At 39.1% G+C, this 24,176-nt stretch overlaps 2 protein-coding genes across 8 annotated transcripts in view; both read right to left on the reverse strand.

Annotated features, from left to right (window-relative positions):
- Nucleotides 1-1,301: 1,301 nt before the first annotated feature.
- Nucleotides 1,302-5,432, reverse strand: ppifa (peptidylprolyl isomerase Fa). Its single transcript, XM_079854458.1, has 6 exons — nucleotides 5,197-5,432; nucleotides 4,735-4,765; nucleotides 4,448-4,536; nucleotides 4,208-4,304; nucleotides 3,368-3,443; nucleotides 1,302-3,279 (listed from the first exon to the last, which is right to left on the reverse strand). The coding sequence occupies exons 1-6, from the start codon at nucleotides 5,335-5,337 to the stop codon at nucleotides 3,144-3,146; spliced, it is 570 nt and encodes a 189-aa protein (XP_079710584.1). The 5' UTR covers nucleotides 5,338-5,432; the 3' UTR covers nucleotides 1,302-3,143.
- Nucleotides 5,433-6,880: 1,448 nt separating this feature from the next.
- The window catches only part of zmiz1a (zinc finger, MIZ-type containing 1a), a 132,329-nt gene continuing 115,033 nt past the window's right edge, over nucleotides 6,881-24,176 (reverse strand). For all 7 annotated transcript variants that reach the window (XM_079856407.1, XM_079856406.1, XM_079856405.1 and 4 more), the window contains 18 exons: nucleotides 20,101-20,236; nucleotides 19,360-19,474; nucleotides 19,047-19,264; nucleotides 18,524-18,719; nucleotides 18,152-18,442; nucleotides 17,891-18,073; nucleotides 17,092-17,160; nucleotides 16,789-16,957; nucleotides 16,317-16,458; nucleotides 15,440-15,650; nucleotides 15,067-15,172; nucleotides 14,800-14,960; nucleotides 13,454-13,521; nucleotides 13,284-13,352; nucleotides 12,903-13,153; nucleotides 12,490-12,656; nucleotides 11,222-11,479; nucleotides 6,881-9,928 (listed from right to left, as the gene is read on the reverse strand). In XM_079856407.1, the coding sequence (XP_079712533.1) occupies nucleotides 9,821-9,928; nucleotides 11,222-11,479; nucleotides 12,490-12,656; nucleotides 12,903-13,153; nucleotides 13,284-13,352; nucleotides 13,454-13,521; nucleotides 14,800-14,960; nucleotides 15,067-15,172; nucleotides 15,440-15,650; nucleotides 16,317-16,458; nucleotides 16,789-16,957; nucleotides 17,092-17,160; nucleotides 17,891-18,073; nucleotides 18,152-18,442; nucleotides 18,524-18,719; nucleotides 19,047-19,264; nucleotides 19,360-19,474; nucleotides 20,101-20,236 (2,918 nt within the window). In that variant the 3' untranslated portion in view covers nucleotides 6,881-9,820. The remainder of the gene's footprint in view (nucleotides 9,929-11,221; nucleotides 11,480-12,489; nucleotides 12,657-12,902; nucleotides 13,154-13,283; nucleotides 13,353-13,453; nucleotides 13,522-14,799; nucleotides 14,961-15,066; nucleotides 15,173-15,439; nucleotides 15,651-16,316; nucleotides 16,459-16,788; nucleotides 16,958-17,091; nucleotides 17,161-17,890; nucleotides 18,074-18,151; nucleotides 18,443-18,523; nucleotides 18,720-19,046; nucleotides 19,265-19,359; nucleotides 19,475-20,100; nucleotides 20,237-24,176) is intronic.

A 24,176-nucleotide genomic window follows, 5' to 3' on the forward strand; every position in this document is an offset into this window, starting at 1 on the left:
TGATTTCCTTGCAGTTTTGGGATCAATTCAATTTATTGTCAGTTCTGTATGCCTGAACAGATGACTGAATGCACCACTAGATCAAGGCCTAATTATTCAATTTGCTTTACTATTGCAAAATAGTTGCATTGCACTATATACATGACTAAAAAGATAAAAGCCCTGAGTTTTGCGGATTTGTGTAAATGAGCTTCCCCTGTTGATTTCTGTTATATTGAATGAAAGACAGAGCTTGTGGTATTGATGGTGTCCACGCGTTTAAAACTATACAAAGTGCTTTTTTGCGCATGTGTTTTTGTCTTGAAATACATATACTTGACTTTTATAGCTCACTTTCAGTATAAACGTGTTATTTTCTATTAAAGGTATGTGTATTTTGGAAACAATATAGATAATGAAGATTTTGGAGCAATTTGATAGATCTTTTTTTGTTCGTTTTCCCTTACAAAGATAATAGTATGTGTTTTATGTATATATTCGATTGCCATCATTATCAAGTTACCTGTTTCAAAATGTTATGATGCAATATTAAAACTTTGTATGTGAAAAAGGGCAAATTGCTGAGATGCAAAAGATCTGGGAGTTTTTTTTGTTTTTGTTTTTTTTGATGTTTTACAATAATCTTTGGTTATATCCTACAGAAATATTTATGGAAGGATTTTGTTCTTTTTTAACAATTCAATTATTTTTTGTATAAAATATGCAACAGAAGCTACTCTATGAAGAAAATATTGATGACTACATAGAATATTATTCAAAGGTTGGTACATAATTATTATGCCCTTACAAGCCATTTTATTTGTTTTGTTATTCTAGATGTTATTGGTATATAACGAGCATACATGTGCTTCAACGTTGTTTCGAATGGTTGTGTCTGCTATATAGCATGAATGGTTTGATTTGCATTTATAGGAAACCTATAACACTCGCTTTAACATCACCACAAACAGCTGTTTTTAACATAACTGAGACTGACTCACACACTGTAAGTCGTAGAGCCTTTTTACTGAGGGGTTTTATAGATGCAAAACAGTGGCAAAAAGACGTGACTAACCGAGTCATTGTTCATAACACTGAATTGCACGTACAAACCTTTTACATGGTCGAAATGTGTTAGTGAATCAGGTCCATACTGTATGAAACTGAGCTCTAGTTAGCCGTCTCCAGTTACTGCCAAGTCCAGGAATGATGTCGAAATGCTTTTCTTCACATGGGAAAAAAAAAAATAAAGTAGAAAAAAATAGTGTGGGGCTGAAGTTTGCATGTGCATGTTTTTAAATGATTCAAGAAATATAATTTGTGCAATGTATTCTTATTTAATATTAATACATGTTTAATTCTTGCCAAGAAATCTTTTGTAGAATATTGTTAGTCATTAATAAATGCCTCTATTCACTCCTAGGATTTCCAGTACCATTAATAGATTTACTGAATGTACTGATTTAACACTCATGTTTGTAATGTCTGTAATATATTTGTCATCATATTGGAGTGGACCGAGCTACAGAAAGCATTGATGATGGAATGTACTAGAATGTGAGACAAGATGAAATCTGTAGCTCAGCGTCCATGAAACGGCATTCCGATATGTGCCTTATTTGTTAGTTAGGAAAACTGAAGACTGTGCTTTTAGAAGTTTATTCAATTAAAACATTGACTAAATGAATCATGACTCTGTTTCATCTCTCTGTTCAGTTTTGCCCAAACATACATACAGCCTGTTTTTGCGTTATAACCTATTCTTTGGCCCGTCTCTGGGTGTTGGGAAATTGTGTCCATTTTGAATCAGGCAAAGGCAGTATGGACCGATTAATTATTTAGATATGGTCCTTGGGAATGGCGCTTGTGTAATGGAAAACCAAAGTCTGAAGCCGTGGGGGAACAGCTGTCATTCTGACATCACAATAATTTATCGAGGGGCGTTTCTTTAAGTTTAGCGTTCGCCTGGTCTCTGCAACAGCACAGGTTTGAAGACACAGATGTGTATTTTTTTCACTCAACCTAATTACTTGTGATGATTGTAAACACATGAGTGCTGTATGTGAAGGTTAGGACTTGGCGATGGCGCTGGCTTTACTCTTGAAGCCAACTTTAAGTAATTGGTCTACACATTCCAAATCCCTTAAACTTCACTAGAGGGTGGAGACCCAAATTATATCAAGTTTGTTACAACAATGCAGACTAAAACAGAGCGGGAATGAGAATGTCTCTATAGCAACCGTGCAATCGGAGAAGTCAAACAAATCAGTTGCGAGTTCAGACCCCATATGGTTTCATTTAGGAGAGAGCACTGGTCTCCACAAAGGTTCATAATTTACTTTCATAAGACATTACTGTGATAAGCTACACCTACACACCGTCTAAAACGAACCGCTCATTTTCATTTCAGGGTATGTGGATGTCAGCTGGCTGCAGTTATAATGGAATACATCTGACAAACTCGTATTCCCAAGTGTCTCCACAACTATTGTATTAACATGTTCAGAAGATTCTTGCTGAAAGTTTAACGTTGAAGGTGGAGATAGCCACTGTTTCGTAGCCAAACAGGATGTCATATCCTGCTTTAGGGGGACAGGAAATCTTGTCGCTGGATAGAGTCTAAAAAAAGGTTTGGGAAGATTTAAAAAGCATGCCACGCAACTAGATATACTGCTACAGTTGTAGTCGGCCCTCATCTGGAAAACAGCCTTGAGTCATTAAAAAAAAAAAAAAAAAAATGGGCACAGGATGCAAATATCCTGGAAGAAATTCCATATGTCAAACCCAGTTTCATGTGCATTTATTTACTTAAAATACCTCTTGGGGTTTCTCTGGCATAGCTTTTAGAAGATAAACAATCTCCATATAGCCTTTATAAAATGGCTTTAACAGTATAAATTTGCTCATGGCCCATGGTATTTGACCCATAAGCAAGATTTTTTGTCTAGGGGTAAGTAATAACCATACTTACTGAGTCTTTTGCTTACTTAGCAAGCATAAAACACCTTAATGAATCCACAGACTGACAAATTAAAATGGCAATAAGTAGGTAGGTAACATAAATGTAGAAAAAAAATATAGAATTTCTTTTCAAAACACATGCATTAAGCAGTTTCAGTCATGAAAAAGTTTGATCATATTAAAATGAACAGATGTTTCCCGGGTTACTTGAGTTCTCCACAGTCTGTAATGACAATCTTTTTTACAGTTCCTCCATCATGTAAGCCATAGGACTCCATAAGAGAGACTGTGTCCATACCACCTTTGACCTGCCCGAACACAACATGCTTGCCATCGAGCCTAAAAGAGAACGTCAGGAACATCAATCCCAAAAAAAATGAAAACACTTGGGATGGGAAATAATTAAATCACCCCTCCACCAGCATACCATTCTGTTTTCGCAGTGCAGATGAAAAACTGGGATCCATTTGTGTTGGGCCCAGAGTTTGCCATAGACAGAACACCTACATGAGAAAGAGAGAGAATCAGACCACCTACTGCATGCTTTATATAAGCAAATTTGTCACTTTAAATAATTTAATGATATAGAGATTGAGGGAAAATCTAACAATCAACAGTTCCACAATAAAAACCCAGGAATAAGAAAAAAAGAGTTTGAAAAGCAGCAGGGGGTTCTGGATGAAAGACAACATCTGGGTTGGGTAAGTTACGGCTCTCTACTACAATTACATCCAGTCATGTATTACACAACCCAACACTATTTGCCCATATTAATCCATCAAGATGGTGTGCTGGTGTAGGATCCCCCTGGCACCAAAAATGCACTACAATATGCTGGCTTTGACCTGCTTAGAAAGTAGGTCATTTGTTTGAAGATTACAAAATCTGTTTCTGCAACTGAGGGATCCTTACCACCACCTCGTGGCTTTAAACAGATGTGCACATGCGGTTTTTTTTTTTGCACATTCTGACAGGCTCATAATGATGAAATTGTGCTGAATCAGATCCCAGAGGATGCCATGTCTAGCTGAATAGACGTTGGATCTCCATAGAATTGGACTGTCCTCCATTCATAAAGTTTTCATTGCATTATTAAATATTCTGGGATCAGCTACCAATGTGACTATAGTAACCTCAGACCACATTTTACATTTGATTATTTTTACAAATTCTTCAGCATCATTATTAGATGCATGGGTATGATTGCATGTGTAGTCTAAAGCTAGTTTAACCCTTTATTTTTGTGACAGTACAGTAGTGACATCACCTGGTCCAGTGTGCTTCAGCTTGAAATTCTCATCGCTAAATTTCTTTCCATAAATAGACTTTCCACCAGTGCCATTATGATTTGTGAAATCTCCACCCTGTCAGCAAAACATCAATAATTAGATAGAGTTATGATCAAAACATATAACTCATAACCAATAAAAAACACGTAGAGAGATATGACATTTTAAGATGATATATATATAAAATCAGACAAATGATCAGTAGCACTAATAGTTACCTGACACATGAACTCAGGGATGATTCTGTGGAAATCTGAACCCTTGTATCCAAAGCCATACTCTCCTGTACAGAGGGCCCGGAAGTTTGCTGAAAGACAAGAACCATGAGAACGGATCTATTGTATAACATTGCGGAATTTTGCTTTTGTTTAATCATCAACTATTGTACATTATATATTGTATATAGTTTACATTGCACATTTTCATTTGCATTTTTTGATGGGCCCCATACATTCTATATGAATTAGTTAAAATCAATATTTTTATGAAACCCATGTTTGCTTACCAGCCGTTTTGGGTACAGCGTCAGCATATAGCTGCAAATACACATTTAGAATATTTAACAACACATTATTATTATTATTGATAATATGTTTAATAATAAGATCATTGTAACACTTTATTTTACAGTGTCCCTCTTACACGTTACATGTAGTTTATCTATTTGTAAATTGTGCATAATAACATGCAACTAACCCTAAAATACACCCTAACCCGTAGTTAATTCTACACTGTAACCCGGACATCTTAAAATAAAGTGTGCACGATTATTTATAAAATGTGCCATATTAAGGACAGAAACAACTGCTGATAAAAACATATTCATTTCATTTTCCCTCACTCTTTACATTGCACCATAAACTTTTATATTAATTTCGACTTCTCAGTCTCTGTTTCGCGCATTAATGTTACATGACAAATAACTATCTTTTTATGTACTGTTCAGCTTCAATAAATCATGACTTGCCTCAATAATAATTCTTCCAATGGACTCGCCGTCAGCTGCAATGTCCATAAACACAATAGGGTTCTTCATCGGCCCTGAAACCAGTCGGTTTGCAGCGATTGCGACAGAGCAATATTTCAAACGATTTTTCAGTTGTAACATTCTCGCTGTGGTGTTGTAAACCCATCAACGAATAGATGCAATAATCAGCGTTCAAGGTTTAGCCACAGTCATGTGACAGTAACATGTTCTTCTATGGTCAAAGCAAAGAGAGCCATTATATTGTCAAGTTAAAATCAACAGCGACACCATGTGGTCTGACGAGTCGACAGAAGGATATCATTTTGATTCGATTAGCCTACTTTTTAAGCTCTTTGGGGTCATCAATGTAAACTGTTCACATTGTTATGTTACTTTTCTCCGCGCTAGTCTAATCACATACGTTGTGATTACGAGAAAAGCCCTATATTTAATCATGTTGGCACAGTTCCTTGTCACTTATCTTTTTAGTTTACTTAGCGCTTAATGCATGATTCGACTTTGAGATTGCACTGCTCGTTAACGAATCATTGTTTTTGAATGAATCTTTTCAGTGAACGAATCGTTCTCGCTGATTTCCAAGCTCTCTAAACTCTCCTGTTAAATGTTTACCTGCCTTGCCTTCAAAGTGAATTGAGCGGTTTAGTCCAATTTTTCTGAAGAGACACGACCGCTTTATAAGATGAACAGATTGAATTTAGGCTTTTATTCACATATAAACACATTCATCAACTCACACATCATGTGTGGTAAACAGAAGCTCAAGCATATGCTTGCTTGACATGCGAGAACCAATGAAGTTCATTGGTGTTATGCAGCTCCGCAAGAGGTTTGTTCTTGGCAAGCATGGTTGAGCTTCTACTGTATGTTCACTGATCAATATTTATATTTGAATAAAAGCCTAAATTAAATCTGAATCATAAAGCGATTGAGTCTCTTCCGAAAATATGGATTAAACCGCTCAATTCATATGGATTAGTTTTATAACCTCTTTATTAACTTTTTGAAGTGTCAATGTGTCAGTTGAAAGCTCTCAGATTTCATCCAAAAGATCTTCATTAGTGTTCCGATGACGAACGACATCTTGGAACGACAAGAGGGTGAGTAATGACAGCATCATTTTAATCCATTACACATGTATAATTTTATTTGATCAATTATTATATAAACACTCTGTTTTAATAAATATATGAAGGTAATATAAATAAGCTTTAGAATCAATAGATAAAGCTATAAAGGATCTCAGGATCAAAGCCTGAGTTGACAGAGAAAGTTGATGATACCAACAAAGCCTGATTTGTCTTTGCGACTTGAAACTAATCCTGTAACCCTGAGTAAACCCTTGTTCAACTACCATGACCCGGTGTTTTATTATTATTATTAGTGAATGATTCAAAGAGTAACTCCCCTGTAGCTATCTACTGGGATAACTCAGTGTAATCTGCATAACTGTCTCTGAACAGATCTTTTCTGGTGAACTTGCTTTAAGACTGGAGTCACTGAAGAAGCCTTTTAATCCATAGGAAACATTTGCCTCCCTGTGGTTACAAACTCTGCTTGCTTTGTTCTTTGTGGTTGTTTTCTTGCAGTAACTGTAAAGCCTGTGGTTTTCACAGCTATGAATGCACACCAAATGAAACCTCAGAAACACTGCAAGGTTGTTTCATCTGAATACATATTTATTAGATAAATATTAGGATGTCACAGCATCTAACTACATACAGTTTTGCAAGACTAAAAATCACAATTAGTTTTTTGTTGTTTTTTTTTCCTCTGACCAGTTTAGAATATGAAATGATTGTACAACAGAATGTACAAGCAAAGACAACTGCAACATTTGGTGCCAATCACTTTAGATTGTACCTCATTTTTGTTTTGAATTTTCCTGATCATGATATCAAAATTTTACAAACTCTGGATTTTGGTTACAATCTTTTGGAACCGCTCCTGGACCCATGTTCCCTGTTGTCCAAATGATTTCCCCAGGACTTTCTTCATTATCTTCTCTAGCACCTTATTAAGTACACAAGAAATGGAGCAATACACATAAGCTAAATATTACACAAATGTAAAACAAATGTGTCTCTTTTTATCCCCTCCCCAAATTCCTCAGTCATGTGGGATGAATATTTTACAAAAAGTGAACAAATGCTTAGAGGTTCCACAGACGCTAACAAACACAGATTCATTTTACCCAATTTAGATTCTGATGGGAGGATGCAAGCTTTACAAATTCTAAATACACAATGCACATTCCCCTGGGGAAAATGAATACATTTCTGTTAACGTGTCTCTATTTATCATTTACATATGTACATGCATCCCTAATGTGCCCCTTCCCCCTTTTTTTTTCCTTCGACTCTCTCTGAACCCTCACCTGTGGCCAAGTAGTGAACACAGTCTAATTCGTTCAACCCCTTCTGTTCGTGCCTCAGCGCCCATTGTCCCTCCAATGACTGTACATCGATAGCATGTGACAGCTCAGAGCCGACAACTTTAGGAGTCTTATTTGTGTCTACAAAGTGGGAACGAATATGTGGCAGTGCATCTTTGAAAAAGGATATACAAGTGAACTACAGACAAACGCTATAGAACTTGAACCCACTTTTCCTGTTGGAGTTCTAAGTATTTCAATTGTCAACGACAAACAGCTTCTTTTTTTTCTTCTTTTTTTTTTTTCTCTCTTTTTTACATAATTCTACACCAAGAAGAACAGAAACAAAACAAACAAACAAAAAAAAAATATCTAAAAACTAATATTGCAATTCATAAAAAAATAACTTAAAATGGAAACATGTTTCAAATGGTGATGTTTCAACAACAAAACACATCCCAAACAGTATTCAGATGCCAGCCTTCTTCAACAGTCTTTGAGTAACATCAGTATCATGGAAATGTCATTATTACAAATATCATAAATACTGACAATTATTTGAGTGGGCTGTTTTAATTTAAAAACAAACAAACAAAAAATTCATTTGAAAAAAATCCATCTTGTATACATGGACATTGTTAGCCTTCACTGAGCTGCTGTTACAAAAGTTTTACTGAAATGTACAGTTGCTGTGATAATTGTATGCACTTGCTAATGCATTTATGGGTATTGAGAATGTATAGCTTAATTATATAATTGAATTTAAAAAGTAAAATCTATAAATATAGAACATATTCTAAAAACACTTTCTTCATTGTTTGTTGTATAATAACTATGATTTTACATGTAAACAAAATGATAAAAGTGGGACAAATTACACATTAGATCAAATTCTATGGGTAACAATTTGAAAATGGGCTTGTCAAAAATAGGTTAGGGCCACCTTTTCAAATCAGGGTGCATAACTTTGGTATTCCATGGACATCTTGTGATAAATGTACATATTTTTGTACAATTGTAACAACAGAAACAAATTATATGAACAATATATTGTGCATTATAAAATAAAACTTTAACATGACAGTTCATGAATAAAAGGCTAAATAAAAACAGAAAATCACTCAAATAAGGGGCGATTGGCAACAGTGAATGTTTCAACATTGTATGAGGTTTGTCAGAAAAGGTGTACAAACATCAAGGGCCTACGACGACCAAGCCTCATGCATGAAGAGAACTCACAGAGAAGACAGATGACACAAGACTGACTACCCTTTGAAATGTGAATTGCTTTCTTCTTGCACCGTGACCGCTAGAGTGGAAAATCCACAGGACATTGCGGGAGGAGGAACAGTCTGTCGGAAGATGCACAATGATATGGTACAGTGCTGAAATGTTTGCTATTCTGTCTCGAGCAGGAAAAGGAAAATGCATGCCGTGATGCCCTCAAGCATTTGTTTAGAACGTGATGCATATGTCTGAAGGTGCTGGACATATGAATCACATTACAAAATGAGGTGCAAAGCTGCGCGGTGTACCAGAACAGGACACATTCTCGTGTCCTGTGGCGTGAGAGTTTGGGAGTGTTTGGAGGACTTTTGCAAAACTCCCATCGTTAGTCTCTGGGATGGGAGGGTTAGATCATTCTGGTGATTGCGAGATAAGCTTTCTTCCCTTTTGTTGTCTCCTTTACAGGCTTCCAGGTGCAGTTTGACGCATTCTCTTGTGCTTTTTCAAGGGAGATGGACAAAAAAACAAAACAGTGTGGACGTCCAGCTGATGAGGATTTGGGAAGCCGTGGTGGTATAGCTTGGAAGAACAAACCTTCAAGAGATTGCGGACACACAGAGGCCGGTACAGGAAGAAATATATATATTTATATATATATTTCTATTCAGGTCTTCTTTTCACAAAAGGAAAAAAATCTGAATTAAAAATGCTACAATACTTTCCTAGTGAGCACACACATAGTTCTGTGTGACGTATTCATATGAACTGATTATAGCTGCACATGTATTTCCATTAGTATTGAAAGATATCACTTTAGTGCCAACCAACATGGCTGCCTTATATGTGTGGAAAAGGTTGCTTGTAAAAGAGTGAGATATTTACACGAGGAAGAGGCAAAAGGATGGCTGTTTCCTGTTTGTAAAGTACAGAGTCAGTCTTCAGGTGCCTCTCGATTCCTGACAGCCAAACAAATTAGGCCCTCTCCAAAAGGCCGACTGAAAGAAGTCAGTTGTTCTCAAAGAGGGAAAGCAGATCGTCATTGCTGCTGCTTGGGAGGTCCGGAGGGTCTAGGTATGACAGCAGCTCGTCTGGGTTTGCCAGTTCTGGCAGGAGCTGCGAAGGGAGACAGACAGACACACATTTACGTTACAATCTTGCAAAAAGAACCTTAATGGAAATATACTGGGTTCAATACAAGTTAAGCTCAATCGACAGCATTGGTGGCGTAAAAACAACAACAACAACTCATCCCTTGAAAAAAGTTAAAACCAAGGTCAAAGTGAGGCATTTAGAATGGAAGTGAATAGGTGAGGATTTACAAGCAGAAATAAGCTGACAATTTGCAGATAATTTTAAGACAAATTATGTCTGTTAAAAGTTGTGTATTATTTGAACTGTAAAGCCGTTTAAACCGTTTATGGCATTAAGTTGTCAAAACAAAAAAGTTGGAAATTAGATATAACTGCACAGAAAAAGGTTAACATTTTTCACTGTAACCCAGATTTTTGAAAGACAAGTGGAAATTTAGTTTTGCGGTTATCAATATTATGCCTCAAAATGCTGTAGTTTGAGCTTAAAGGCAGGGTGGGTGATTTGTTCCAAAACATTTTTTGTTATGCTGGTTGAAAGTCTCTTCACATCCTGATGGCAATCGCTAAGTGGTCTAAATGTATATATATTGTCTGTGGAAGGCATAGGACCATCAAATGTTTGTCCAATCATTGCATTCAGTCCGCGCACCCTGCTCACGCAGACATCACACGTCGTCAGTGCGTTTAATGCTATGTAGAGTTAGACAGACGTCAGTCACCGAGCACCACAACCGAAACAGCAGCCACCTTTTAAAGTTTAACTAGAACCAAAATAAAGTGCTTATGCAGCGTTCACGCCATAACTACTGTCATTTGGAAGAGATGGAAACCTGTGGCGTTATACTCAAAGCAGTTCGTCACTCAAATTTCAATGACAGCACTATCAACGCCGAAATGAATCTGCAGCAGTCAGGTGATACAGGCCGGTGCTCTTTAAGTTGTTTATGTTTATTATTGTAACATCATGTGCTTTGAGACACGTGGTAGTTTAACGCCATCTCTCGTGACGCTTTTGTTTGCTCTCTGCTGTACGTGTTTATTTGTTTTGGAGGAGGCGTGGCTTTGGAGATGCTCTGAAGGGAGGGTGGGATCTTATGCTTTCAAAGCTAGCTCGCTATTACTAGCCTCTCCGAAAATTGCCTACGCTACCTTTAACTTATAATCTGAATCCGAATATTCCTTCAATCAGATCTTATGGAAACGCTCAGAGCTTTGGACCATAAGAAAAGCGTGATGATAACATGATTGTGCGAGTAATGTTAGCAGCAGAAATGAAAGAAGCGTAAAATAAACAACCATTGGTGTGTATACTCACATCCAGAGAAGGCTCGGGCATGTCTGCAGGTCCCTGGCCACCTGGCTGCCCATCAGAGGCAGGGTTGAAGGTCATGTCGGCATGTGGGTGACTGTTTTGGCCTGGCTGCTGTGGGGGCGGGGGCTGGCGCGGGGGCTGGGAGGATGGGGGGCCGCTGTGATGCAATGGCTGAGCTGATTGGCTGTTGGGGTGGGGGGACGCATGCATGCCTGGCTGCATGGAAACATGGGATTGATCAGCGCTCACAGGATGGGGCATCTGCAGAGGGAGGAAAGAGGAGCGATGAGACTGAGGGAGCTTGAGTGGCGGCCATAGACAGATCGAGAGCAAGACAAGTGCCATGCAGATGATTCCAGAGCACATCCACCTTCAATTAAACTCAGATGATTTGCAAAATGACATTTTCAGATGTTTGGTAAAAGTTAAACTATTTAAAGACATTTTTATCACTCATAAGTTTTGGGGAGAAATAGCGTAGACACTAGATGAAACTTTCTAGTATGCCACATGTTTGCGGTTCACACACTATCAAATGATGGTGCAGACTTTGAAATACTGTGTTTGACTGTGCAAAACCAAATTATATATATAGTTTAATACTAAGAGGAAATGGTTAATTTAGGTATTTTGGGGGGCTTTTTTTTTCTTCGAGTTTGAAATCAACACAAAAAACAGAGACCTGCAGATTTATTAATCACAAGAACATTGCTCACAGTGTAACAAGGCTATTGTGATTAATCCCAAAATTAGTGTCATGCACAGTTTTGTATGTTTTAAGCTAAAGAAGGTTTGCACTATTTATGTTACGAATGTGGGACTTGCCTCATGTTAAAGGGACAGTTCACTCCAAAATAAAAATTCTGTCATCATTTACTCACCCTCAAGTTGTTCCAAACCTGTATACATTTTTTTTGTTCTGCTGAACACAAAAGAAGATATTTTGAAGAACATGGGTAACCAAACAGTTGTGGGGCAACATTGACTTTCATAGCATGGAAAAAAAATATATTATGGAAGTCAATGGTGCCCCACATCTGTTTGGTTACAAACATTCTTCAAAATAAATAGATGCCCATTCCTGATCCTTCTACTCCTTTTAATTAAGGCATCAGCCACTTATTTTTGAAATTGTCATTTTTACTCTAGTATTGTTGGATGTGTGACTAATATCAAACTTTAAAAGAGACTGTGCGGGAGTCTTTAACTTTTGTCCCCAGGTTTAAATACCATGTCTCAAACATCAGTGCTTGTTGCTTGAAGTGATTTACCGAGTCGGGCATGCCGTGGGCGAGAGGCTTGTCAGGGGCCATGAGGCTGCTGGGCACGTCTGGTGGATGTGAGAGCTGGGGTCCATGCATGAAGTCATTCATGGGAGCTCCGCCACCAGAGTTACTGTGGGAGAAGTCAAAGTTTCCATGGCCCTGGTAACTATTGCCTGATGCACAAAACAGAGAAACAGCAATAAGGAGCGATGACCTCAGAAGCACAAAGAGTTAGAGAGATTTAGACAGCTTGGACGGCAAATCAGCCTGTTAAAAGTTCGCAGGCGTAAGTTCTTCTGACTGTTACGACTGAAGGAAAAAAATGAAGCGTACCTAAACAATGAAGCTTGTAAAACACTAAGGACTAGTTTATGAGATGGACAGAGTGGAAAGAGCAGAGAGTCTGATCGGATGCTGACCTCTACCTTGCCCCCCATATTCGCCATTGTTTCCTCCATGCTGAGGGTGTAGGGGGGTGTAGGGTGAAGGGCCAGGACCCAGCTGGGCGATCATATCCATCACATTAGGCATGATCATTTGACTGGGACTCATGGTTTTAAAACGCTTGGCCAGAGGCCCATCTGGGTCCTCCTTTATATGAATGTCTGACTTAATGGCCACCGGCCTCCAACTACACGTAGGGTCGATGGTGACCTCTTCAAACTCCGAACTGCAAGAATGGAACAACATTCATGACTGTACATAACAGGATGTTTATAATTTAACAATCATATCTCAAGTGCATTTAATAGGACTTCTCTGAAAAATTGTGGGACCCAATGTGTGAATAATAAACTTACTTTTGAATCGCATTGAGAATTCCCCACATGTACTGATCCACTTCTAGCCCTTCCAATAATGCTGTTTTACTGGGGACAGACAGAAACATATAAAAAATGCAGCCAAGAAGAACAGCGTATCACATTTATTTGGCTGCCTAAAACAATTATTGTAGTGATTTGCCACGTACTTGCATACAGGACATCTCCACGTTCCTCTCTCACAGTTCAGCTGTAGATAGGACTCTAAGTCAAAGCACTGCAACAGAAAATTACCTCAAATGTAAATTCAATCAATGCAAAAAAACAGTTATACATATATAAAGCTAGAATTGTATTCAGGGCCTGAATCGTAGTGGCATGGGATTGTGGGTATTTCATTTGATTTCACACAATTTCCACTAGTTTTGGATTGATAATGTGGGAAATCCCAACACACATTTATTTACACAAATATGGAAGGAAGAATTTGTAAAAATTATTGTCAGTATTTTTATCAGTTTGCAGTAAAAATGCCTAAACATCCTTAAAACAAGAAAAATGTACCTGAGAAGAAAAACAACATAAGATATTAATATATATTAAAAATATTCCTTTTAAATCATTTTATTTTACCTACGCAATTGTAATACTTGCCATTATAAATTTCATTCAATATGAGGGAACTACAGGGGGTTTGTGAGTTAATGACAATCTATTAAGCAATTCATAATAAAAAAAAAAAAAAAACATATATATTGTAAATGAAAACAAATCAAAATATTACCAAAAAAAATAATATTTTATTTGTTTAACTGCATGTCATGTGACCATTAACTGACATCAGAGAACCGTGTGAATGTGTTAAATTATTGAACTTAAAAAACATTAACTTAAAGTGCCCCTATTATGCTATTTTAAAGGTTTCTAATTCTCACAATAGGTCTGCATGCATCCAAGGTCAAAATACATTTTAATATCATTCATTTCAGTATCAATTCCAGTGTGAGACTTCATCGTTTTTATGTGCATGCAAAGTGGATTTGCAGAAAACGGCTCTCGACATTCTCGACATGACAACCAAACTCTTCCAGGCCTCCGTAAACTTGAACGCTTTATGAGCCAGACTTAAACTCAAAGCCCAAAAACGCTTAAGATGTAATGGCAACACTGCAAGAGCACGCTCTGTGAAGCAGCCTTTCCAATCATAAGCAAAACACTATTTTATCTGAATAGCGGATACCTAACACGCGAGATGCCAGAACGTTGTTATGTTGTCAATCATTGCAGTTTTGGGAGTGAGTCATGTTCCGTACACACACGGAACGATCATTTAGGGGACTTACTCCTGCATTTAAATGTGAAACTTTACAGTGTGTACGTGGCTAAAAAGTAAATCTTTAATGTCAAAGGAGTTTGGCTGACAGAAATTCTTTGGAGTCTTATATCATTTGAATACAGGAAATGTATCTTTCAATTTCTCGATTTGTTTTATTGAAAAAACAAGACAAAAAAAGAAGACTTAGGACATGATTAAGAACATGAAGAGAAACACTACCTGCACATGTTTACAGTCATGTCCCCTAGCAGGGAGCTGGATCCGTCGGAATGTGATTGGACACTTGAGGGACACTTTGATGGCTGTCTGCTCTACTCCATCCTCTCCATTTAGTGTGGCATTCCCAGAGGACGCTGCTACACTACTGAAGTTTCTTTTAACTGCAGGAAAACAGACAAGAGACATTGCAAAGATTAGGGATTGATGAAGATGATAATACAGAGTGACAGACATCAGCGGATTCCAAAGAATGAAGCATCTACTTACTTTTGGTAATGCAGTGTTCGGCAGGAAGGAGCCTCTTCTTCAGGAGGCCCTGCAGGACCGATCTCACCGACGGCCTGTGGACCAGCTGCAGCACGAACAAGTGCGACTGCAACAAGACCCCGAACATGTAACAACCCGATAGCAAGCATCTTAACCTCACAATATCCTTCACATGATACACTATCTGAACCGTTCAGCTTACAGACAGGGAAGCATAACACTGATACCAACAAATGTAGTGGGAACGCAGAGAACAGGAGCTGCTTCAAATCAGTGTTATCTGATTTCGTATCACATGCTGTATAACAGCTCTCCGACATGGCCGTTAAATGACAGACTATACATTACTGAAGGGCAGCGGAGGAATACTCACACAACAGCAGGCTGTGACCGTAATCTGTATGGTGTTTCTTCCTGGTTGACACACATGCTTTAGGTGCAGGGGTTTGTGGGATGTCTTATTGTCGCCCCTCTCAATAGTGAGGGGGGTGGCATTGACGCTGACTTGGACGGATGCGGGCCAATTGGTGTTCATTTGTCGGTCCTCGTGATGATAGCACTTAAACTGCAGTTCCAGATCAGATCTGAAGGACATGCAGAGAAGGTTCTACTGTTAATGGAATAGTTCTCCCAGAATGTCCTCATGACATTCCAATGCTATTATATTCCATTTAATGAAAGTGAATGGCGACCAGAAGCTGTCAAACTCCAAAACATGACAAAAAAAACACCCAAAAAAGAACTTCACCATGACTCAAATGCTATATTATATATATATATATATATATATATATATATATAAAATCATAGTTTAATATCATAGTTTCCACAAAAATATTAAGCAGCACAAGAGCTTGCAACATTGATAAGAAATGTTTCTCGAGCATCACATCAGCATATTTGAATTATTTCTGAAGGAGCAGAAGTAATGACTGCTGAATTTTAAGTTTTTACTGTATTTGTGATCAAATTAATGCAGCCTTGGTAAAATCTTTTCCACCCCAAACTTTTAATCAGCATTGGATGTTCTGAAGTTATACGATAGCTTTGAGTTAAAGACCAACTTTTAAGTCTGTATTGTATCGAAAAGATCTGATAAACTACTTTTGTGTTCCACGCAGAAAGAAAAATCATATGGGTTTGGAACAACATGAGGGTGTAATGAGGGAGACAGAAATATGCTTAAAAATTGAAGGTTGTCTGGTAAGAGCCTGCACGGTTTATGGCAGTAACATGCACACATCATGTACCTCCACATGAGCGTCTGGTGGACGGAGGGGCGCAGATGGAAGACGTGGTTACTGACGGCCAGGTTGTGCTCTAATCTGAAGGGCTCCAGGACCACTCCGTCCCTCACGGGGAACGTTAGGCGAAGTTCCTCATTGGGGTTGGCTATGGGAACAAATATTGAGATTAGATGGATTCCTAGTCTTCCCATGTAGACTAGAGTATCAATGCTTTCAAGTTTGGCTTTCTCTTCACCTAGTTTCACCCTTTCCCACGAAAGCATATTTATTATGAATGAGCTCTGAGTGGATGTGAAAAATGCATGAATCTCAGACAAATGTGCAATGGGACTTTTTCCTCTACTCAGCTGCAGGTGGCGGATCAAAGGGTTCTCAGGGGTTTATTCTGATAGACTGTGACCGAGCTTGTAATACAGACAGAGCGGAGATCAATGCAATATAACGGTTGTGTGTGTGGTTTCTTTGCGAGACTCACTTGGAGGCGGAGGAAGAGACGTCAAGCTTGGCTTCATGTCTGGAGGAAATGGGGGCTTGACATCCTGATTAGGCGACAAGTATGGAGGGATACTACTTCCTGGAGTCATGGGTGGCGTGGGGTTCCCAGGAACCGGTGAGTGTGGATAGTTCACCACCTGCCGAGGAGGCTTTAGCCAAGGAGACATATGATTACTGAATACAATCGCTAAATATAGAACAGATCTGTACATATGGAAGTACAAATGGAAGATGATTACACATATTTGTGTATGTAAACACACACAATAGTTTCACCACCTACCCCATTTCCTTGATTATACCCATAACCACCTGCAGAGAAATTGGTGTTCTGACCATTGAACGGTTCTTGCTGAAATAGGAAAGAGCATAGAGTATTAAAAGCAAGAAAGCAAGATAACTGCTATTAATATAATATTTCTTTTCTCTTAACTAGCAAAAATAAATATGAACAGTGAGGCAAACAACAGTACTAAAACTGTTTTCCATGACTGTTTCAATGAAAATTTGCAGCTCAAAAAACAGACAAAATCTAATCAAAGATATTAACGTTTAATCCTAGATAACATTTTTAAAGTATATCTTCGATAAAAACTCTGAAAGTCAGGATGAAATAAAAAATTCACCCTTATCTATTTTGTAAAGGCATGTTATAGATATTATTGTGAAAATTTGTAAAAAAAAAAAAAAAAAAAAATTGACCTCGTAATTTTTAACCAAAACGACAGACTCTTCTCTGAAGACGTATGCTGGACTTCTTCAATCATTTACTCCAGTTAAACTCTGCCCTTTCTTACAATCGAATGCAAACTCATAATCACTTTTGAGTGCAATGCCCACATCTGAAAATCGAATCAACAACTGGATGCACAGAACCAATTTCCCACACTACATTCTTTCTTTTTCAATAATCCATTACACTCAGATGTACATCACAATATGGAAGAAAGGTCTGTCGCTACTTTCTTTCACCGCAAATTTGAATTGAATGTGGCTTTTTCAAAAAAATCAGCTGAATTAAACAATTTCCTCAAGAAAATTGTGTCTACTAAGACTGTAAAATCCAAACAATATGAATTCACCTTATAGTATTGGCCCATGGCTACCCCTGTTGGGGGGTACTGGCCAGAGCTCTGTTGTCCTGGCATCCTCTGCCCAGGGTAATTGGGTGACGCAAGAGGTCTAGAAGCGTTTGGGTTAGGGTACTGTCCTTGCTGGTTGGGAAATTGGCCATTGGGTCCAAACTGCTGGCCTCCATAATTAGGCTGTGAAAAAATAAATAAATTAGTTCACCAACAGAAATAGTACATACAGTATGTCTGCTGAAAGTAATAATGTCTTGCCTCTCCTGGATAGGGCCTCTTAGTGCCCTGCATGGGCATAGACTGAGGTCTGGGTCCAGGGTAACCCTGTTGGGGCATCCTTTGCCCGTGGCCACCGAAGGGTACCATCCCTGGGCCTCTGGGCTGGTTCATTCCCATAGGTGGGCCGCTCATGTTGGAGCTATTCATGCCACCTCCCATACCAGCTGGGTTCATGCCTCCTGCCATGGACGGGGGGCCGCGGGGCCCTGGCTGGTTCATGAACTGGCTGTTGTACCCTTGCGTTGGCCCCATCTGAAAAGAGGAGCAGACCTGTGGAGAAGGCCAGCGGAATTTCAGATGAGTAAGTGGACCAGGGTAGGGTAAGGAGCCAAAACCAGAGAGAGACCAAACCTGGTTGTACTGGTTCATGTCTTTGTTGGTCTCTTGCAGGGCAGCTACGGTTGCTGTGGCAGTGGCTGTTGCTGTGGCGGCAGCGGCAGCGACGGCAGCAGCGGCGGCGGCAGCAGCAGGTTGGGTGAAATCAGAAGGTGGTCGTGTATGAGGGGGCATGCCTATACCACCAGCCGCATTCGGCCCGCCCGGGTAACTGAGTAGAAGGAATACACATCACATAAACGTCAATAATCACAACTGACAGAGACAGAAATGTCAATTTATTGGAATAAAACTGTTGGAACGCCACATATATCTTTCCTGGATTTGCACTTGGCACAGCAAGAAGGTGATATCATCTCTTTTCGAGAAAAACATCCTTGAACTGAGTGTTGGCTTAAAAACCGTGTGTCAAGTATCACTAATGGGAGACTTCTATAGCTTATTGAATCTCCCAGAGTGATGCAAAGCAACTCTGTCAAACAGCTTCCCATCATCCTGTCTGGAACTCTCTAATGCTTGAAACGTCTTGAAACATTACCTTGCACCAAAGCCGCCTCCTCCCGGGTGCCCTGGACGACCATACATGCTTTGCTGCATGTAGGCCTGGTTGGATCCCGCTTTGGCTGAAAACTGTTGTTGTTGGCCAGGGAACTGAGGTGAGTTGATCCCTGGGTTGTTGGCTGACATACCCGACCCTAGTGCATTGCCTCCAGGGTTCATGGGATTGTTGGTATTGGCCATGGGGTTACCCAATACCTAGATCAAAAGCAACATTGGTTAAAAGATCAATGTTATCGCTATCAATGTTACTGTTTTCATACAGTGAGACTATATGTGTGAGTGTGACTCACCTGACTTTGTGAGGTATTGGTAACTCCCCACACCGTTGTAACCACTGACAGCGAGCCCGGGGCCTGGTTAGTGTTTTGTTGCCAGGGAACGCTGTCATATGGAAAGGACCCATCACTACAAAACAGTATTCAAACAGTAATGTGAGATCAGTGGCATCAAAGACGCATTGAGAAAGAGTTGACTCCGACACAGCCTGATAGAGAAAACGCTCCCTCCTGACTACAGAACATTTGTTTTTCCATGAAAATCAAGTTGTAATGTTTGCGAGAGAGGCCAATCACCAGCCCTAGAGCACAAAATGTTCTATAAAACATCACTTAGCTAGTGAATTTCCTCAGCCTCACACCCTCTCCAGCACGGTAACGTTTTCTCTGGCAATCGATCAAACTCTAGCTGACGTACCTAGAGAGTAAAGTTACGTTATCATGTTTTATCTGTCGTTGTTTGGAATGTTACGATAACAAATTTCAACAGCACAGCTTTGTGGTGATGTCATCATGTTTACATGGCTGTTATTGAAAGCTTGGGTCAATGGCTTCTTGGAAAAGCCTAGTCTTCAAGATCACATGCCACATAAAAACAAATAATTCTTTGCTGGATGAGTGCACTAGGACTTCATTTCAAGAGGAAATTCTGGGAAAGCAGAAGGGGTGAGACTACTGAGAGTTTTTAACAGTGCTTATAACAGCATCAGTGAGCATCGGGTTATCTGTAGAGCAGAGTTTTGTCTGGGTACTGACCCATGTGAGAGCGAGGGCTTCATAGAGTTCATGGGCGGCTGCAAGGGTACTTTTCCCTGTGGTTCACTCTGACGATTCTTCTGATGTCGTAACAAAAGCAGCCGTCCCAACTCCTCGCACCAGGACGACAGGAGTGCTGGAGAAAAAGAGACAAACAAAGAGAAAGAGAGATCAGGAAAGATCTTTGGCAGAGAGACAAATCACCTTTTAGCTTAACAGCAATCTTCCTTATTTTATCTTCAGATTGCTATTTAGCAGGAGCAAAACTCATCGCCATGATGCTAGATTGGATGCCACGGTGTTGCTATGTAGTTTCTGGCCACGTACACACTGCAGCAAAGTTCGGTACTTGGCCTCTGAATAGTTCTGACTGGCTTTTCAGTGTGTTGCATTGAAGTAGCTTGAGTGTTCTTTGTGATCCAAGTCGAACAAGCTCATTAATCCAAGTCTATGGAATTTTACACCAGTTTTAGTGTAAATCATAATACTTTTCTAAGTGATCAGCCTTATCACGTGCACATCTGTACTTAACGAGTAGCACAATTTGAAGTATCGTTAATGTTCAAATTTCCATATTTTTAAGGTTAGGGGGATTGTTCAAATGCCTAACCCCCAGTATAAGCAATGGTTATAATGGTGCCAAAAGTGTCTTAATCAGTTCATGTCTTTACCACTAGAGGACACTACAATCACAGTACAGGTACAAGCATGCTTGGGATCCTCTATAATAGCTTGTCAGTGTGCTTCTCATAGGATCATATGCTTTTCATCTGCAGTGCACATTAAGCAGTGATCCTACTACAGAAGACCTGTCTTCCACTCGCGTGAAGGTAGGATGATGAAGGCGGGGAGAGAAAGAGCGAGAAATGGGAGATGAGAATCAGTGCTGAGGTTGGTGAATCATGCCTGTGATGTGTCCTGGCAGCACTTTACTCCTGAGAGGGCTAACAAAACAAGCCTCTCACCATGGTGATGGAGTCGGTTTCGGGATGGCAGCAGCTGGCACCTAGCCAGATTCTAGTCTAACCGATTCTACATGCTGCATACGGCTGAAACACACTGCATTTAAGTGCTCTTCATACAAACGGTCCTCATACTTTCCAACTGACACTATTTAGATAGATATTCACTACTAGCTGAGTCATTCCATGACAAGAGTACCATTTGTGTCCACAACATCTGAGCAAGTGCACTAAACACAAACAACTGCAATGAAGTGTTTTATAAATGGAAGCATATTTGTTAAAAAATGAATTACAAATGTATTGTATTAAAACATATTTCATGTGATTATTTTGTATATTTTTGTAAATATTATAAGGAGGATATGCAGGGAGAAGTTTTTTCATTTGAAATGTTCCACCTCATCACATTCCCAATGTCACAACTCACAAGTTCAGAATATCTCAAAATAATATTTTAACTTGAGACGGTACAATGCAATTATCATCACTTGAAGACGTTCTTTGTCTGAAAGAATATTTAAAATCATACAATGTACTTAAAAAAAAAAAAAAAATCCCCATTCCAACACGAAAAAAGGTGCCTGTTTCATAGAATGACTCAGAGCTGCACATAGAGAACAAGTAGGAAAAAAATATTCTCTAAAAAACTGAATCACACGCCGAGAGAACAAGAACAAAAGCCTGGAACTGTTTCAGTGGTGCTGCACCTCTAGTCTTCCTTTGCCATCAAACAGATTCTACAAGGGACCTTATAAAATATTCTCTTTCCCCTAAGACGAGTTCATACATGGAACAATACCCCTCTTTCTTCTCTAAATCTACTTCACAGACAGTAGATGAGTAAAAAAAACCTGCTATGGCTATTTGAACAGAGAGGGTGGTGTCAAGAGTCCAGAATGTCTCTCTCTCTCTCTCTCTCTCTCTGAGTCTGGTGCAGAGAGACAGACGTCTGTCTTGGCTCTTTCCTCTCTAAATCGATCAGCCAGTAATGACTATGAAGACTGCTCAGCTGTCTCCAGCGCCTTTATTGCTGGGGGAATGTAAACGGGCACACAAGCTCATGAAGAACACTACAACACACACTCCTCAGTCTTATTTACCACAGATTGCACTTTAGGGATAGTTCAACTAAAAATCATTTATTTGCCCTGATGTCATTCCAAACCTGTATGAATTTATTTATTATGTGACACAAAAACAAAAAAGGAGTTGTTTAGTGCAGTGCTTCTCAACTGGTTTGGCCATGGGACCCAAAATTTCCCATGGTCATTAAGCCGCGACCCAAATTTTTTGAAATTTGAACCACACTAATATATTTTTAAAAAATGGTTAACACACACACACACACACACACACTTTGCACACGCAATTGAAGAGCGCACACACTACAAACACACTATAAAGTCTAACAGTACTGTAAAGGTTGTGAGAGAGTTTATTTAGTGACAAGTTAGTAACGACAATAATGTTGGAATAATGACACTAACACACAGACTGACAACATCTCATCTGACAGAAGATACTGAATCAGGCAATGCAGTTTTCTCAGGCACATTTTACTTAAACTGCGTCTGACAGAGGAGCCAACAGCTTTCACGCACGTCTTTCAAAATAAAAGTATCACATCAGAAAAAGATTTAGAAACCCACTAAAAAAAGGCCTTGCGACCCACTTTTGGGTCGTGCCTCACCAGTTGAGAAACACTGGTTTAGTAGAAAGTGCATATTTAAAACAAATGAGATAAGGGAGTTAAGGTGGAGGGAAATATTGACTGTAATGTAATGTCATTTTTTATGCTTTATGGTGATTTTGTTTGGTTGCTATTCACTTTTATTGTTTGGAAATGAAAAGTGTGAATATCCAGCCTAACATTTCCCTTTGTGGTCTAAGAAAGACAAAGTCAAGCAGGTTTAAAGCAGGTTTCGAAGTAACTGAGTAAATGACATTTTTCATTTGCATTAGTGTGACATAAGTCATTTAATGCATGCATTAACCATTTTAGAATAAAATTCAAGGACCCTTAATGCATTACTGAATCCTAACTGGAGTACTTCCAAGAAACTGCTTTAAGATGAGTCCAAGTTTCCCTTCCAAGTTCAAACACACAATTACAGTGAGAAAAACGCATTTGTGTAAATATATCAAAGGGGTCTGTTTCAAAGAGAACGCTTCTCACCTCTCTGCGACAGGCGTGAAAGCCGTCCCAGCAGGATTGGAGCAGGAGGCTGGAATCACCCACCTACTTCAATGAGAATTATTCTACCCTGCCATTACAGAGAGCTTATCGGCCAGCTAAATCACTACCTCTGCATGCTGGCAACTGCTATTTTCTCACAAAAGACCAACTTAGAGCTCATATGACAGGTTACAGCCAGACGCCGCCTGCCAATTTTCAACTGATGTTCCCCGCCTAGCATGCCTCCCACACGTAACAAAGACTAGAGCTCTCCTGCCTGCAATTCATCCAGTAAACTCATGGAAAAACAACCTAATCAACACGGCACCTTCCGGCAGCGTTACAATATCTCTCTCACCTAGCTGAATACAGCTACACGGTTTCTGCCGCAAACATCATCACCTCCACTGCTACCCACAGGGCTGTGTTGTCATATTAATGCACAGTATTTACTGTATTGGGATCTCTCTCATAAGAAGGGATGCACTGATTTTGACCCAATATTGAGCTCATATACTCATTAAAATGCTCCAGTAAGAAAAAACAACAATATTGAGCGTACACGCTATATACTCTGTATATTGAAACACTGGCAACACAACAAAATGTCTCAAGACTGGACAAATTCAGAGACTAACGACAATTAATTTGCATCCGCGTGAAGTTCCTGTTTTGCAAGTAGAAAACTGCGCAAGCGCACATGCAGAAAATCAGAGGAGCTTTAGTCAAATTTTTACTGTTAAAGTGGTCATAATCATACATTTTATTATTTACATATTTTTATTTATATTTGTATGAAGTTTTTATGTGAAAGTCATGCTGTCCTTAAATCATACATCCCACTGTACATTACAACAATAACAAATAATAGCAGTGAGTACCAAAAAGTTTCTCTAACAAATGATATCATGCATCCCTACTCACCAGTAAATCAG

This window comes from Squalius cephalus (genome assembly GCF_949319135.1).
Source record: "Squalius cephalus genome assembly, chromosome: 21".
NCBI classification, from domain to species: domain Eukaryota; kingdom Metazoa; phylum Chordata; class Actinopteri; order Cypriniformes; family Leuciscidae; genus Squalius; species Squalius cephalus.

Excerpts from the sequence above, each read along its gene's own strand:
- ppifa (XM_079854458.1), bottom strand. The coding sequence starts at position 5,337 with ATGTTACAACTGAAAAATCGTTTGAAATATTGCTCTGTCGCAATCGCT. Across the intron at positions 4,305-4,447 it reads TCCCTGAGTTCATGTGTCAG|GGTGGAGATTTCACAAATCA; the intron begins GTAACTATTAGT and ends TTTTGCTGACAG. Across the intron at positions 3,444-4,207 it reads GCTGAAGCACACTGGACCAG|GTGTTCTGTCTATGGCAAAC; the intron begins GTGATGTCACTA and ends TTTCTCATGTAG.